The sequence below is a fragment of the Malus domestica genome, chromosome 07, assembly GCF_042453785.1.
Source record: "Malus domestica chromosome 07, GDT2T_hap1".
NCBI classification, from domain to species: domain Eukaryota; kingdom Viridiplantae; phylum Streptophyta; class Magnoliopsida; order Rosales; family Rosaceae; genus Malus; species Malus domestica.
In genome coordinates, this window is record NC_091667.1 from 1,904,258 (window position 1) to 1,921,139 (window position 16,882).

The 16,882-nt window shown below is 37.8% G+C and overlaps 2 protein-coding genes and 1 long non-coding RNA gene across 4 annotated transcripts; all 3 read right to left on the reverse strand.

The window, feature by feature from the left end:
* Nucleotides 1-521: 521 nt before the first annotated feature.
* Nucleotides 522-1,031, reverse strand: LOC114825737 (uncharacterized mitochondrial protein AtMg00810-like). The gene has a single exon (XM_029104760.1). The coding sequence runs from the start codon at nt 1,029-1,031 to the stop codon at nt 522-524; it is 510 nt and encodes a 169-aa protein (XP_028960593.1).
* Nucleotides 1,032-2,850: 1,819 nt separating this feature from the next.
* Nucleotides 2,851-5,568, reverse strand: LOC139197525 (uncharacterized). Its single transcript, XR_011582977.1, has 4 exons — nt 5,330-5,568; nt 5,149-5,222; nt 4,227-4,286; nt 2,851-3,476 (listed from the first exon to the last, which is right to left on the reverse strand). It is a non-coding gene; the product is annotated as an uncharacterized lncRNA (long non-coding RNA).
* A 2,024-nt stretch (nt 5,569-7,592) lies between these two features.
* Nucleotides 7,593-10,416, reverse strand: LOC103438446 (phenylacetaldehyde reductase-like). Of its 2 annotated transcripts, none has more exons than XM_070825160.1 (5): nt 10,246-10,416; nt 8,747-8,916; nt 8,419-8,610; nt 8,138-8,300; nt 7,593-8,054 (listed from the first exon to the last, which is right to left on the reverse strand). In XM_070825160.1, exons 3-5 carry the CDS (start codon nt 8,512-8,514, stop codon nt 7,735-7,737), a joined length of 579 nt encoding a protein of 192 aa, XP_070681261.1. In that variant the 5' UTR covers nt 8,515-8,610; nt 8,747-8,916; nt 10,246-10,416; the 3' UTR covers nt 7,593-7,734. The 2 variants fall into 2 exon arrangements, with proteins under 2 accessions (XP_070681261.1, XP_070681262.1); XM_070825161.1 differs by having other exon boundaries at nt 8,747-8,927; nt 10,246-10,403.
* Between the last annotated feature and the right edge of the window lie 6,466 nt (nt 10,417-16,882).

Below are 16,882 nucleotides of genomic sequence, written 5' to 3' on the forward strand. Positions count from 1 at the left end.
TGGTTTCAATATTTGTTGTATATTTCATTATGAAGATTACAAGAGAGTGAAGGCAACTCTTATAGAGAGCCAAAAGAAAGCTACAATAGATTGTAGGATAACTACACAAACACAATCCCTAAAATCTGCCATAACAAGTGGAAAAGCAAAAACCAAATTACAAGAAGAAGTTTTTACAAGCAACTAAGAAAGGTTGATGTAAGGTGAATGACAAGCTATGGAAAGTGATTGGTGAATGACAAGCTATGGAGAAAGGTTGATGTAAGGTGAATAACAAGCATGGAGAAAGGTTGATGTAAGGTGAATGACAAGCTATGGTAAGGATGACAACTCATACATACAACCCATTTATACTTTCAATACACCCTCTCAAGCTGGATCAAGGGGATTGATTGATCCAAGCTTCCACAACAAACGCTGAAACTGAGTAGAGTGTAGTGCTTTTGTGAATAAATCAGCAAGTTGATCGTGGCTGCGTGTGAACACGGTGTCTATCACCTTGGATTGAACTTGAGCACGAATTAATGGCAGTCAACTTCAATATGTTTGATCCTTTCATGGAATACTGGATTGGAGGCAATATGCATGGCAGCTTGGTTATCACAATACAAGGACATAGGTGTCATGCTTGTGAATCCGAGCTCGAAAAGAAGACCTTTCAACCATATGAGTTCACAGGCTGTTGCTGCCACAGCCCTATACTCAGCTTCGACACTAGATCTAGCAATAACAGTTTGTTTCTTGCTCTTCCAAGTGACAAGGTTCCCTCTAACAAATGTGCAAAAACCTGTTGTGGATTTTCGATCAAGGGCATTTCCAGCCCAGTCAGCATCTGTGTAGGCCAAGATGTGATTTAATCCATTGTTCTTCATAATTATCCCCCTTCCTATTGAGCCATTGAGATATCGAAGTATTCTCTTGATGATTTCCCAGTGAACTAGAGTAGGAGAGTGCATGAACTGGCTGACTAGGCTAACTGAATATGAGATATCAGGCCTAGTAATGGTGAGATAAATAAGTTTCCTAACCATTCGCTGATAAACACTAAGGTCCGAAAGAGGTTCACCTTTTTCATGTCACTGAAGTTTGCTAGCTAGGGGTGTCCGAGCTGGTTTACATACCATCATGTTAGCTTCATCTAGAAGATCGAGAACATACTTTCTTTGATTCAAGAACAATCCCTTTTAAGAGGTAGCTACCTCAATTCCACGAAAGTATTTCAAGGGCCCCAAGTCTTTAATGGCAAATTTTTGGTGAAGTGACTGCTTAAGCATCTTGATTTCACTTATATTGTCACCTGTAATAATTAGGTCGTCAACATATATAAGCACAACCAATTTGCCAGTAATACTACTTCGAACAAACAAAGAAGAGTCAGCATGACTCATTTTGAACCCTGTAGCTTCAAGGACTGAACTAAGCTTTGAATACCAAGCTCGAGGGGACTGTTTGAGACCATATATGGCTTTGTGAAGTCTGCAGACCTTGTTGGGTTCATTTTCTCTTGAATGACCAGGAGGTAACTTCATGTACACTTCTTCTTCAAGATCCTTATGAAGAAATGCATTCTTCACATCCATTTGGAATAAGGGCCATGCATTATTGACTGCCACAGACAACAATACCCTCACTGTGTTCATTTTGGCAACAGGAGCAAAGGTATCCTTATAGTCAATGCCATAGGTTTGAGTAAAGCCTTGAGCTACTAATCGTGCCTTGTGTCTTACAATGCTTCCATTGGAGTTGAATTTGGTCTTATATATCCACTTACTTCCCACGACCTTCTTGCCATTTGGAAGATCCACCATACTCCATGTCTGGTTGTCATTCAGAGTTTGAAGCTCTTTAGTCATAGCATCTTGCCACTCAGGCATGCATGTGGCTTCATGAAAATTCCTTGGTTCGAAAGTGTGGGACAATTTGTTAAGGAAAAAAGTATGAGAAGATGAAAATCTGTGATAAAAAATGGCCGCAGAGATAGGATGCCTTGCAGTGTAAGTAACATACTCTTGTAACCTTACTGGTGGATGTCTATCTCGTGTAGGATTTCTTCTTGGTGCACTTATAGCTTGCTGATTTGGTTGAGCTTCTGATGGTCCAGATGAGCTTGGCACTGCATCAATTACACTCTCAGTGAGTTGAGAATTATCAGTGTTGATATGAGCAGGAGTGACTTCATGAATTTCTGCTGGAATAGGTAGTGGAAATAGGTCCATAAGATCTTCCATATTTGCATTAGTCTCCAACCCTTTGTGGAAATAAGGTGAATATTCATCAAATCGCACTTCTCTAGAGACTGTGAGCTTCCCCTTGTTAGGGTTGTACACTTTGTAACCTTTTTGAGAACTGGCGTATCCCATAAACACACATTTGGTAGCTCGAGGGTCGAGTTTGTCACGATGGAGAGCTTGAATGTGCACATAACAAGTACAACCAAAGGTCCTGAGGTGAGACAAGTTTATAGGCCTGCCCTTCATGACTTCAAAAGGAGATTTAGTATTCAACACCCGAGTTGGCAGTCTATTAATGATGTATGTGGCAGTGAGTAGGGCTTGAGACCAAAATTTCTTAGGAACATTCATTTGGATCATAAGTGATCGAGTCTTCTTCAATAAGTCTCGATTCTTTCTCTCTGCCAGACCATTTTGTTGTGGTGTACCAACACAGCTAGTTTGATGCAAAATGCCATGATTGCTCAAGTAATTACTCATGTTATTGGAAGTGTACTCGGTACCATTATCTGATCTTAACATATATAACTTAGATGAAAATTGATTGGTGATTAGGTTGTGAAAGTCCTTAAAAACATCAAACAAATCACTTTTAAGTTTTAAAAGATACAACCAGGTTACTCTGGAATAGTCATCAATAAATGTAACATAATATCTATACCCATCAAAGGATTCTACACAAGAAGGACCCAAAATATCAGAGTGAACAAGCTCAAAAAGTTTTCTAGTTCTAGAATTAGAGGAAACAAAAGGAAGTCTAGTGGCCTTTGACATTTGACAAGTTTCACACTCCAATGTGTTTTTACAAAAAAAGGGAAACAACTTGGTCATCACATGTTCTGAGGGATGGGCAAGGCGTTGATGCTAGAGTTGGTGTTCCTGAACTTGACTTAAGTTGACACTGAGCTTTTTGAGAGATAGTAGAGTCCATTCAAGAAGAACCTGACACGCTCCGACCCTGATATTACCCGAATACCAGGATAGGCACATGTTGGCCGACACCCGAGGGTGACGAAAGCCATTAATTGATACAAAAGCTAGGAATAAGAAATAAATACGGGTTATGAATTACAAAAAAAACAATGAATTAACAAAACGTGTTCAGAGCATACAGCTAAACCTAGTCACTAACAAGAATTAAGATAAGATTGAATGAACAAAGGAGTGGGTCCTACCCCGAGAGAACTCGAAGATGTCGCTGCGGAAGTACCTTGATGCCGGGATTATGTGCCTTGATCCTAAGTCCTGAATGGGGGCGCAAAACAAGGGTGAGTGGACCAAGCTTGTATATATACATAATACAAAAACAGTTATGAACATACTAACCCCCACAGTTTATATAATGAAAACTACTAGCATAATAAGTGATAGCTTTTCTGAAACCTCTAGCATGCCATAAAACAATTCATATATCTATCTGCAAATCAATCTCAGAAAATCATATCATAAATCATATCAGGAAGCATAACACAAGTTGTGATGCTAGTGAGTGCACTGAATAATAATACTCCCAGCCCAATGCCTGCACCTCAGTCTCTGTGCCCGTAGCCAGAGATATCTCCCTCCCGACCCAATGCCTATCTCCGTGTCCCTCAGCCTTTCGCTAGGGATTATATCTCCCAGCCTCAATGCTAACACCAGATCCTCGCCCCAGGCGGCATAGTGTTCACTAGGTACGCACAAAACATAATACATCTCTAAAATACAACTTCGTAGCATAAATTCATCGATCCTCTATACTACGAAGAGGTGTTCAGAAATCATTTGAAACGCATTCTTAGCATCCTATCATCATCGATCAGATAGTCTACCAGAATGAGGGTTATATAGAAAATATGATATAATGAAAATAGTTTAAAATATTTATATATTAATCATAATTAAATCATCATGCTTCCTGTAAAGTATTCCTCAAATCAATAATTCTGCAAGACATGCTATTAAATTATGCAATTCTATAAATAAAACATGCAATTTTGAAGGTGGTCCACTCACAGATACTTCGAAGCAGCAGAATTGTGCGGAAAATGATTAAGTAAGTCTCCACTACTTCACCTAAGCACGAAAATGTACAATTTAATAAACTACCCAAAAGATAGAATTTTAGGAAATGGAAATGGGTTTTGGGTTGAGTGGGTTAGGGTCTAATAGGTGAGAAAAAGGGGTTTGGGCTTAAGCCTAAACCCATATTCACATGCACTGCACACCCACACACAGCATGCATAAGCATGCACTACACACACACACACGGCATGCATAAGCATGCACAGTACACATACAACACACACACACACACAGAGTCTCACGTCACATACACATACACAGCATACACAACCCACGCCTACACACGCACACACGCAACACACCATATACGTGCACACACATGCATGCACACCGTACATTCACACACATACACACGGTACACACTCACATCCACAACACACATACTCACATCCACAACACACATACATACACTCACACGACTCACGCACACACCCACAACACGTACACGCACGGCCCAACATCCTACACCAACATACACACACCTGCATAGCATGCACGGCATGCACACACATACATATATAATCACACACCTACACACAGTTCACACACCCACTTGCACGGTATGCACAGCATGCACACACATACATATATAATCACACACCTACACACACAGTTCACACACCCACTTGCACAACATATACAACATGCATATACATATGCACGGACACACATACACATATGCACTGCACCGCACATGCACATATGTATTGCACCACACATGCACATACATATACATATATAAACACACACACACCGCATGCACATGCACAACATATACATACACATGCACATGCACCTGCACACACACACACACTCACAGTACCACCAACAAATAGCAAGGTAAAATAACTACCTGGGTTTAGGTTCGAAGGGATCCGTGCAATCCACAGCAACAAACTCGCCGGAGTTCGTTGTCGGAACCGGGTTCTGGGCATAGAGAAGAGATAAGGTCAAAACCATCGATTTTGACCATAAAACCAACACAACAGTGTGTGATTAAACCCAGAAATTTGAAGAAGGAACACACTTCTCACCTGGGTTCGAGTTTTAGAGCTTTAAAGCTATCGGCTTCAATGGCAGAAAAGTCCACAATGCTCTGATGGCGCATGCAAGGGTACCATTGAGTTCGTTAGGTCTCAAGGATTCCAAATATATAAATTTTAGGCTTGATTTGTTATTGATTCGAAGGGAAGAGGGGTTGGGAGTTCTCGGAGCTTAGAGAGTTAGAGAGAGTGAGAAGAAGAAACTGAAAAAAAAAAAAAAGAGAGAGAGTTCTGAGATGAGTTTCGGAAAGAGAGGGAAGAAGAGAGAGAGACTAGAAACAAAGATATAAAAATAATGCGGGTCCCACGGTTCCAATTAAAAACTAAAGAAGTCATTTTAATAAGTAGAAAGTGGGTGTGGTTGTAACAGAACCTTTCACCAATCTTCTTCTGAGTAACTCGGTCCTGAAACACAACATTGTGAGGGAAAAATATGGCAAGACAGTCTAAGGTTTTTGTGATTTTTCCTATTGACAAAAGCTGAAAAGGAAAAGAAGGTACATAAAGAGCAGTGGAATCAGTATGCTCACTTAGCAATCTAATCTTTCCTTTCCCTAGAATAGTTTCCATTTTCCCATTTGCAACATATACATGAATTGGATCAATAGTTCTTTGAAAATCGTGGAGACTAGAGGGTTTATTAGTTATATGATCAGTGGCACCAGAGTCAATAATCCAAAAATCATGTGTAACATTTGCATTAAGAGCAGTGGAAATGGCACTGAAATACCTAGAATATTGCCTTTCGATGTGTTCTCCAAGTCAGCCAAGAATCCAGCAAATTTCCCTAGCATTGCGTAGGGTTTTTAGGTGTCATTTCATCAGGTTCAGTGCTTCCTTGCTTCTTTTGAAGAAAAACAGCAAACTCGTTGATCAAGGACATAGGATTTGTTGAGAAATTGGTCATCCCATCAGTTGAGGAACAAGCTGAATGAAATGCTTTTGGAGTGACTCCACCCTTCCCATCTTTGATCATCCTGCCTTCCCTATCAAACTTAGGCTTTAACTCCGGATGAAGAATCCAACATTTTTCTCTTAAATGTCCCTTCATGTTGCAATAAGAACATTTCCAGTCTGCTTTCTTGCCAAGCACCCTATCACCAGTTGCTTTGTGATTTGTCGTGAAAACCCTAGCTTCAGAGTTTGATTTAGGCTCAACGTTCATCACTCTTCGTCGAGTTTCCTCTCTTTGGACTGCATGACACACATTGGTAAAAGAGGGCAGCTCTTGAGTCATTAACAAGTGACTACGCAAGTCTTCATACTCCGCTCCCAAGCTTGCTAAAAGTTGAAACACCTAGTCTTCATCAGCCCTTTTGAGTAGCACAGCGGAATCAGTCGTGTGTGGACGATACATATCGAGTTCATTCCACATGGATTTCATACTTCCAAGGTGTTGAACAAAGGAGTGATCACCTTGCTTTAAACTAGCCACACTCTTCTTCAGTTGAAAGATGCGAACTGAGTTGTTTTGGCTGCCATACATATCTTTGACAGACTCTCATAGGAGAAGGGAAGACTTTGAGTAGCTGAAAAGCTCAGACAGTTTTGGCTCCATGGAGTTAAGTAACCAGGACATGACCAGCTGATCAGTAGCATGCCATGCATCGTAAGTTGGTGAAGTGGATTCTGGGGGCTCAGAGCTTCCATTAATAAACCCTAGCTTCGATCTTCCTCCTAGAGCAAGTGACACAGCTCTTGACCAAGGAAGGTAGTTGAACTCGTTCAGTAGCACCGAGCAGAGTCGTTGATTTGGATTGTTCTCAACCCCTTAGGTTAAGTTTGGGGAAGAGGATGAGGCACTATCGGCACTAGACACATTTTCTTCTGCCATCTCTATCGATGATGAGCAAATGAAGAAGTAAAAAAAATAAACAGAGTCAGGACCCTATGGTTCCTGCTCTGATACCATGTTGAGTTTTGGTTTCAATATTTGTTGTATATTTCATTATGAAGATTACAAAAGAGTGAAGGCAACTCTTATAGAGAGCCAAAAGAAAGCTACAATAGATTGTAGGATAACTACACAAACACAATCCCTAAAATCTGCCATAACAAGTGGAAAAGCAAAAACCAAATTACAAGTAAAGAAGTTTTTACAAGCAACTAAGAAAGGTTGATGTAAGGTGAATGATAAGCTATGGAAAGTGATTGGTGAATGACAAGCTATGGAGAAATGTTGATGTAAGGTGAATGACAAGCATGGAGAAAGGTTGATGTAAGGTGAATGACAAGCTATGGTGAGGATGACAACTCATACATACAACCCATTTATACTTTCAATAAATATAACGTCCAGCATCTCTTTGGAATACTCAAGCATAAAACAAACTTCATTTCCCAATTATTTGATCGCCTCGTGCACTAAATTAAGAAATTGCTGCAGGTTGCAGAATTCAAAACTTGAGGAAGCCCTTCTCCTTGAGACTTTCAACAGTGTCCTTGAGACTTGTTTCCAGAGGAAGGAAAGTGATTCCCAAACCTTTTGCTTTCTCCCTGGACACTTGAAACTTCGAGTCAGAAGGATTGCCAAGCTCAGGAAGGCTCAATGTGGGGTAAAGCTCTCGTAAAATCTTTAGAGTATCGGGACTGTCAGCAACTTGGGCAACTAAACAATATCTGCCACTAGCTGAAGGAGCTTCAAATGCTTGAATATGAGCAGAGGCAACATCTCTAACGTCCACGAATGTGTGGTTTATAAACAGTGTTTTGATACCTGAGCACAAAAGAGAAACAAAACAGAATCAACTGTTTACATCACAAGGGTTAGTGTTTTAACATTAAGGGGGTGAATTGTACCACTCATTAAATCCAGAAAATACTCGATGGACAGATTAAGAGTTGGCTGTAAGAGTGGACCAATGACAATCCCTGGATGTATTGATACCAAGTCAATCCCATTTCCTTTAGCAAATTTCCAGGCGGCCTCCTCAGCTAAAGTTTTTGAGAGAGGATACCATTGCTGAACAAATGAAGAAGGAAGTTCTTATGAGTTTGTAGTTCATCATCATGTACTGCTTCGTCTTGTGTTACCTTACATCTTTGTCCAAAATTATTCAATAGTATGGGAACGCACTTACCTCGGTCTTCTCACAAAAAAATGGATCCGAGTACCATGTTTCATCCATAACCACATCAGAGGTCAGAGGTTTTCCACTAATCCCTACCGAAGCCATAGAAGATGTTAAAACCACTCTCTTGACAGCGGGGAATTTTGCGCATGATTTTAAAACATTAAGTGTTCCTTTCACTGCAGGATCAATTATTTCTACCTGAAATATAGAGAAAAGAAATAAATCATTCTTGTTTCTACATCATTTGTCTTGAAAGTATATCCATTTTCTATGCATGCGCGAGCGCGTGCACACGATGGAAAATTTGATGCACGGATGAAGTGAAGGGACAGACCTGTGGGTCAGTGGCTGAATATTGTACAGGCGATGCTGTATGAAAAACACCTACACATCCATCAACTACAGCGTCAAATGATCATTCTTCCAATAAATCCGCTTTGAACAAATGAAGCCTCTCTTTTGCTCCATCTAGTGAGAGCAAGTGTTCTGTTTTCTTTGCATCATCTGTAAAAGAACTAGGGAGTTGAACTAAGAATACAGGAAGCAGGAAAAATGGCAAACATTTAGGGGTGGATTTTTTTGCCAAATTGCCGTGCCAACCGAATTACCAACCGTGCCATACCGATTTTGTGCCAAATTTTTTGTGCCAATCGGTAATGGTACGGTATTGTACCGTACCGAAATTTCTTGGTACGGTATTGGTAATGGATATCATTGCCACGGTATTACCTTACCGTACCGAACATATAATATAATATATAATTTATAAATTATATAATATATAATTATATAACACATATTTATAATATTCTAATAATTTGATATGATGAAAGAGGCTCAACCTCGGTTCAAGATTCCAAATAGGAAGAAGGTTGCGGCCAATGTGTGGGATTTATATGTGTTGGAGAAGTTTAAGTTATTTGAAGCAATGCATAATCAAAAGGTAAGTATCACAACCGATACTTGGACATCGGTACAAAACATTAACTACATGGTAGTTACCGCTCACTTCATGGATAGTGAATGAAAGTTGCACAAACGGATCATAAACTTCATAAAGATCACGGGTCATAAGGGAGAAGACATTGGGAAAGTTCTAGAGGTGTGTTTGAACCAATGGAGGATAGAGAAGATCTTTAGCATGGAGGAAACTTCTATTTGTTTTGGTTCGTAACTTCTATTTGGATTGTAAGCTTAATTTTCATCATGAATCTTGATGCATCATTTGAATTATTGTGTGTGTGAATTGTAAATGATGAATAATAGATGAATTTAGGCTACAATGTATGAGATAAAGGTACAATAAAAAAGTTTTGCCCTTGAATTGGGTTAAAAAAGCAAAAACAAATTTTGTCCCAAAACAAAGTGGCAATTACCATTGCCATACAATGCCAACCGAACATTTGGCAATACCGAACTTCGGTATACCGAAAGTTTGGTATGGTAATGGTAATAGATTTTACCAAACCGAAAGTTTGGTACGGTAATTGGTACGAGGGTTTTGGTACGGTAACCGTACCGAACCCACCCCTACAAACATTTACTAACTCGCTGTGAGGTTTCAATCGGCACCGAAAAACAAGAACAAGAATAATTAAAAGAAAATAATTGGATGCACGAGAGATGTCATTGGTACTCCAAAATAGTCGTCTTGCATACAATCCTAATGTAAAAAAAAAAAAAAAAAAAGGATGGGGAGGCGTGCATGGTGATTATTTGGATACCCAACTTTTCTTTGGTAAACAAAACAATATGCAAAATCCAGAATTTGACATTGTTGAATGAATTGTTTGAAATTGAACATTATATATGAGCAAGTTAAGAAATACTGACTTGGATCACGAACAGTGGCTTTGACATTATAACCCTTTTGCAGTAAGAGCTTCACCAGCCATGATGCTATGTAACCAGAGGCTCCTGTTACACATACAGTCCTTGATTCTCCGGTACTCATCCTATCTCTCTCTCTCTCTCTCTCTCTCTCTCTCTCTCTCTCTCTCAGAATTAATAAGCTTAATTTCGTTCAGTACTGTGCTTTTCATGGGGAAAAGTCAGCTGGACATCAAAGGTCAATGTTGCCAACTTGTCTTCTTCAGCTCTGATTACTTTTGTAACGGCAAGTCATTGTTTATAGGTGTACCAACTTATTCCAAATATTTGCAAGAAATATTAAGAGTCCTTTAACTGAGATTTCTTTAAAAGTAGTGAAGTAAAGCACCAACTTCATAGCAGGGATCTAGTTTTACTCTAGCAAAAACAGGATATGGACGGACCATCATAGGGACTATGTTATACCGGTTCCTACAAGGGCTTTACCGTCCAGTTTTTGCCACAATAAAATGAGATTCTTGCTTAGTAAAGTAATAGTTTTAACTCGAACTTTTCATTTATAGTTATTCAGAGACTTAACTAATGATTTACGTGCAGGAACTTTTCTTTTGGTAAACAAAACAATATGCAATTCATTCAATATAGTTTTCAGCTTTCAATATTGAGATATTCTCTCTTGCAAACATTTCACCACATGACAAATTTTTATTGTACGGTTGGTTTGTATTTTACCTATATGATGAACATTGATTTGCCGAGTCACGCCACTAGGACAATGAAATGGTTGTGAGAGAAAATCTCTCATTAAAACTTATGGTATTGCAAATCATAGTTTATTATGAATGTTGACAAAACAAAACAGAAAAATATTATGAAGGAAGAAGAAATATTAGTTTTGGCAGGATATTTCAAATCCAAACACTGCAAACATTTCAACACCTAATCGGAAATGGTTCAATAAACCAGTTTTTCCATTCCTTCCTAAGCTTATTTATCCAATTTTATAAGCTTGTTTGGTAATAAGTAGAGCAACCATCCACATCAACAATTAAAGTGTTCATACTTTGAAATCAAATTACATCAATTGCCATTGAATGACCCACTCCTGTTGTGAATATTCCTGACGATTCCTGTGGATTAGCATCCAAATTTGAATTTTGAATTCAAATGAAGCTATGAGAACTATAAGGAACATCTCTGCAGATGATGAAAACAAACGTGACAAATATCTGGTTCGGGTTTTTCTGGTATTTGCTACCTGGATAACAGGTATGGCACATCCCCACGATATTTCAAATACATGATTCGTGATATATGTGATTGTGTTATATAAGTATTGTTCCAGTGGCTTTTGACATTGATTGTATGTTATATAAGTATTGCTCCAGTGGCTTTTGACATGATTCTCGAGCTTTATATGTGATTGTGTTATATGTATGACAGGTAGTTGAGATTGTAAAAATACTTATATGACAGGTAACTTGGATTGTAAAAGATCAACTGAAATTTGGGTTATGCCGACACTTAAGGAACCTGACATAAGTAATTAAAAGCCTCCCTAAAATAGATTGATAAGTATTTTAAAATCCAAAAAACATTATCAAGAAATCGGAAAGCAGAAGATGAAAGAAACAAAAGAATTACTCTTTTCTATGATGGATAACTAATGATGATACAAATCTAAAATGTGGGAAATCTATGGACAACGTTTAAAAGCTATAAAAGGGTAGAATAGCAATCACAATGTAAAAAAATCAATCTAATAACAAAAAGTGCAGACATAGTATCCTAGTCATCAGACCTAAATAAACAATAACTAAAAATTGGACCAATCTTAATGTTGGGCCATAAAATTAGACCTATTTCAAGTTACCCATTATTTATTTTGGGAAAAAGAGTCGAAGTACAGTTTAAAGGGAGTTAAGTTTAAAGCTTTTGAATTGGACGGATGTTCTTACTCTTTTTTCAACAATGATGCTGAAAACATAGTGGGATGGTGCACAAACATGTTAAGATCCGATTGTTTCAACGAAACTTGTTAGAATCCTGTATTCTGTCAAATCACGAGAACATGACTGAGAATAGATGTCCATCATGAACTACGACAGTAAGGGGAAGCAACAAATTAACTTATAGTGTACAACGATTTAACGAGATCAGAAACTGTTAGAAAAATAGGGTCTAATTACTATATTAAATTACATAGATAATTAAAAAATAAGTCATGCAATTATATATCAAAGTAATACAAGCATATGATCAATCAAATGAACATGACATAATGGATTAACAAAAGGTATAATCAGTCGAAGCAAATGTTAGATACTCTATCCTTAAAACAAATTTACGTCCCATTACAGTACTTATGGTTGATCGGCACTTGTCTCCCAATATACAAAGATCACGTCCTTGTAATAGTAGCACTTTAAAATCACAAGCTCTAACGAACCAGGATTATGTTGAATACTTTGTCATATGGACTCTTTGGGACACTACAAAACTCTAACAATAGTGCACTATGTGTATGAATATATGAATGTAAAAGTTATATAATGATTATAGGGGTCTTTCCTATTTATAGAATTTGACATTGGGATCTCCAGTCAACTAGGTTGGGTTTCCACTATGACTGCTCTTATTACGGGTTTTTAACTCATTCCCCTCGATGATACAACTAACTCTCTATTCAAACCTTTAAATTAAATTGGTACCATTAGGTTGACTATCTACAATTTATGCCCATCGCAAACTTCATATCCATGCGCGGAAATTATTTCCTTCGAGAGTAGTTGTTTAAGTCTTCCAAACATATATTGGGACTATCTCTTTCTAGAAGCAAATTACTTTCTTTTTTCTTCTAAAGTATAAACCATTTCTCAAAGACAGCTAAGTCACCCCCACAATTCCTTCACATTGTGGTTTCTTTGAAGCCTAATAACTAGTCTTTTCTATGAGAAGCACTTATGGTTGTGCACTATTAATATGATTATCTTGTAGTGCAATAGCAATGACATCACGGTATATATGTCTCATATTACATACCATTAAATGCATCATATGTGTTCACTAGGACGCAGACATGTAATATTATGTATGCCATATACACGATATCTCAAGCCTTAGTCATCCTCTATTAACGCACATCGGCACATAACCATGCGTAAACTTTACAAGTGAAAAGAAACATCCTTTCATGAAAAATTATTTCACCTTTTCTCATATTTTCTTATCGCCTCTATATCATGCCAAGAGGCAAGAGATATCCATTTAATTTATCAAATACAACCAACTCATGTTCCTTCATAATACCTCACATACATATCCATACCAGTTAAAAGTCATGGCTGCATTCAAATCCAGTACTAAACTCACAAGGGATATCGTTTTAATCCACTAATATTTCTTTAGGAAATATCGGGCACAACCAAACATCGAATTGCTCAGCATTTGTCCACAAATATATATGGGAAAAATCGTCGTTCAGGCTATCGTGAGTCTCAACCAATTGGTTGGAACAGAGACCATGTAATAGATTTCCAATTGAAACTTATCATGATTTACACCCAAACCTTATTTCTCTTCCAATAGAGTTGTAACTTCAGATTGCAAAATCTGAAACAAAAAAAAATGATGCCTTTCCAGCCGTTTTTGTTAGGTTTGATGAAATGATGGAACTTCCAGAGACACGACAGATGGCAAAACACACCAAGCATATAGAAGACTCATGCATGTGTGTATGCAGTAAAGATGTTATCTCATTCTCAGGTCTTTTATGTACCAGTCTCGTACAATAACCAAGACCCCAACTGTGTCCTTTGGTCAGCCGAGGTAACCCTTACCAGGGTTGCATTAGTTTCAAAAGACACTTTCAGACTTCTAGTTGATCAACCGTAACCAACCAAGAATCTAATTCTCCAAACTTCTAAAGGAAATTAAAGAAAAACTGCAAACTTAGAAGCCAACGTGTAAGAGAAACTTCCAAGTATATACATAGATTGTAGACATAACTTCACAACAATATATATGCAAAGCATAGAGTCGCAAGGGTTCAAGTAGTCGAAGTGTCGAAATGTCAAATTTGATAAGGCATGATATATTAACCACCAGGATTTGAAACATTGAATCATGCTTTGCAATAAACATGCATACCACAACCATATATTAATCAAGCTTTGATCTCATATAATCAATACTATTCATATTTTCAATGATAAACGAATATATGTACCAAAATGACAAAAACATGTAATTGAATACCATATTTTCTGTCAACCTTCAATAGCAACTAAATTGAAACTTGTCTTTAGATTGTTGGAAAAATAGGGTCTAATTGCTATATTGAATCACATAGAAAATTAAGACATAAGTCATGCAATTATATAACAAAGTAATACAAGCACATGATCAATTGAATGTTAACTAAACATGATATAATGGATTAGAAAAACATATAATTGGTACAGGCGAACGTCAAACACTCTATCGACAAGTTTACTGCCCACTACGATGCTCATGATTGATTGGCCCTTGTCTCCCAAGATACAACGACCACGTCCATCCTTGTGATAGTAGCACTCCAAAATCACAAGGCTCCAATGAACCACGATTGTGTTGAAAACTCTCATATGGACTCAATGGGACACTACAAAACTCTCTAACAATAGTGCACTATGTGTATGAATATGTGAATGTAAAAGTTATTTAATGATTATAGGGGTCTTCCCCATTTATAGAAGGGGTGTGCTATCCACACACCCCATTTTACTTCTCACACCCTCTGTTAATTTCTATCTGTTGATCTTCTTCATTTCATCTGATCCGACGGCCAAAAATTAAAAAGGTGTGTGAGAAGTAAAATGGGATGTGTGGATATCACACCCCTTTATAGAATTTGAGATACCTCTTTAGAAAGCATGTAACCATTCATGAAGATTCAAAAGTTGAAACTATGCATTAAAATAGACACATATTTTCACCCAAAGGCATCACTTCTAATTTCCATTCAATTAATAAATATAATATAATAATATTACTATTAAATTTTCCAACAGAAACTTCACTAATGACCATTGAGGCCCAGTCACCTATGTGGCTGTCTACCGATCAATCTAAGGAACTAAGGCCATCTCCAATCAAAGGCTAGCCAAATGGCTCGTTTTAGCCATCTGGCTCTCCAAGAAATTAATATTTTAATGAACAGTGCATGGCCATATTTCTTACCATCTCCAATCGATGGGCCATAGGGTCATAGGCCAAACATAGCCCTGTGACCAAAAACTATCTCCAACTGAGGGCCAAATGGCTATAAGGTCAAACATAATTTATTATTTAAATTTAAAAACTACAACTTAAATTTAAAAAGGGTGAAAATTATGTGAGAAATGATGTAGGAATAGTTTAAGTATTTATAAGAAAAAAAGGGGAATTTAAAAAAAAAATTGATCCAAAAAAAAAAAAAGAGGACAATATTGTCGGATATATCCGACACTAAAGAGGACAATACTGTCAAATATATCCGACAGAAAAAGTATTAATAATGAAAAATCCAGCCCGACCCAGGGCTAGCTAGATTGAACCAGCCGGTTGGCCATTTGGCTTTTTTTTTCTAGTGGGGCAAATAGCCCGAACCCAGCCAGCTGGCTAGTGGGCCACACGGGACAAAAAAGGGCCAAAGGGCCAACTGACTGACCCAACCCAACCAACCCCAGGTAGGGCCGCTGATGTCATATTTGATATTTTTTTTTTACAAAATTTTTAAAAAAAATTAAAAATTCTATTTTTTTCCTATAACTTCCTAAGTCATTAATGACACGCCTGACCTCGATATTCCCCGAACACAAGGATAGGCACGTGCTGGCCGACATCCGAAGGTGACGAAGCCATACGAACATGCACGCAAAGTAATGAACATAAATAAAACTTATAAGATTAACTATAATTAATATGCAAAATGAGGAACGTGTTCAGAGCATACAACTAATCTAGAACACTAAAAAGAATATATATAAAATTGAATGAACAAAGGAGTGGATCCTACATCGAGAGGACTCGAAGATGCCGATGCGAAAGTGCTTTGACACTGGGATTGTACATCTTGATTCTAAGTCCTGAAGAGGACGCAAAACAAATATAAGTGGACCAAGTTGATATATATAATATTCAAACAATTATCAACATATTAACCCCAGGTTTTATGAAAACTCAACAGGTTTTCCGAAAACCCTAGCATGCCATAAAACCTGTCAAAACATAACTCGTATATAGCGTAATCACTAGTGAATGTCCAGTCTCAACTCCAGGCCCTATGCCCGCTTCTCGTCCTTGTGCCGTAGCCAGATGAAATTTCTTCAGACCCTATGCCAGCTCCGTGTCTCTCAGCCCGTAGCTAGAGATTATTTCTCCCGACCCTATGCCAACACCATAAACCTCGCCCGTAGGAGGAATAAGGACCACTAGGTAAGTACAAAACCATTGAACATAGTCTTTCCAAACATAGGTACATAAATCTCAAAAACATCTTCATAGTATAAAATCATTCATCATCTATACTATAAAGAAGTGTTTAAAAATATGTTCTAAATATTATATCGTCATGCATCAAATATTCTATAAAGAATATGGGTTCGATAGAAAATATGAT

Coding starts and splice junctions, on each gene's coding strand:
- LOC103438446 (XM_070825160.1), bottom strand. CDS start 8,514: ATGGCTTCGGTAGGGATTAGTGGAAAACCTCTGACCTCTGATGTGGTT. Junction 8,301..8,418: donor TTTTTTGTGAGAAGACCGAG/GTAAGTGCGTTC, acceptor TCATTTGTTCAG/CAATGGTATCCTCTCTCAAA. Junction 8,055..8,137: donor TTTTCTGGATTTAATGAGTG/GTACAATTCACC, acceptor TTTTGTGCTCAG/GTATCAAAACACTGTTTATA.
- LOC114825737 (XM_029104760.1), bottom strand. CDS start 1,031: ATGGTTAGGAAACTTATTTATCTCACCATTACTAGGCCTGATATCTCA.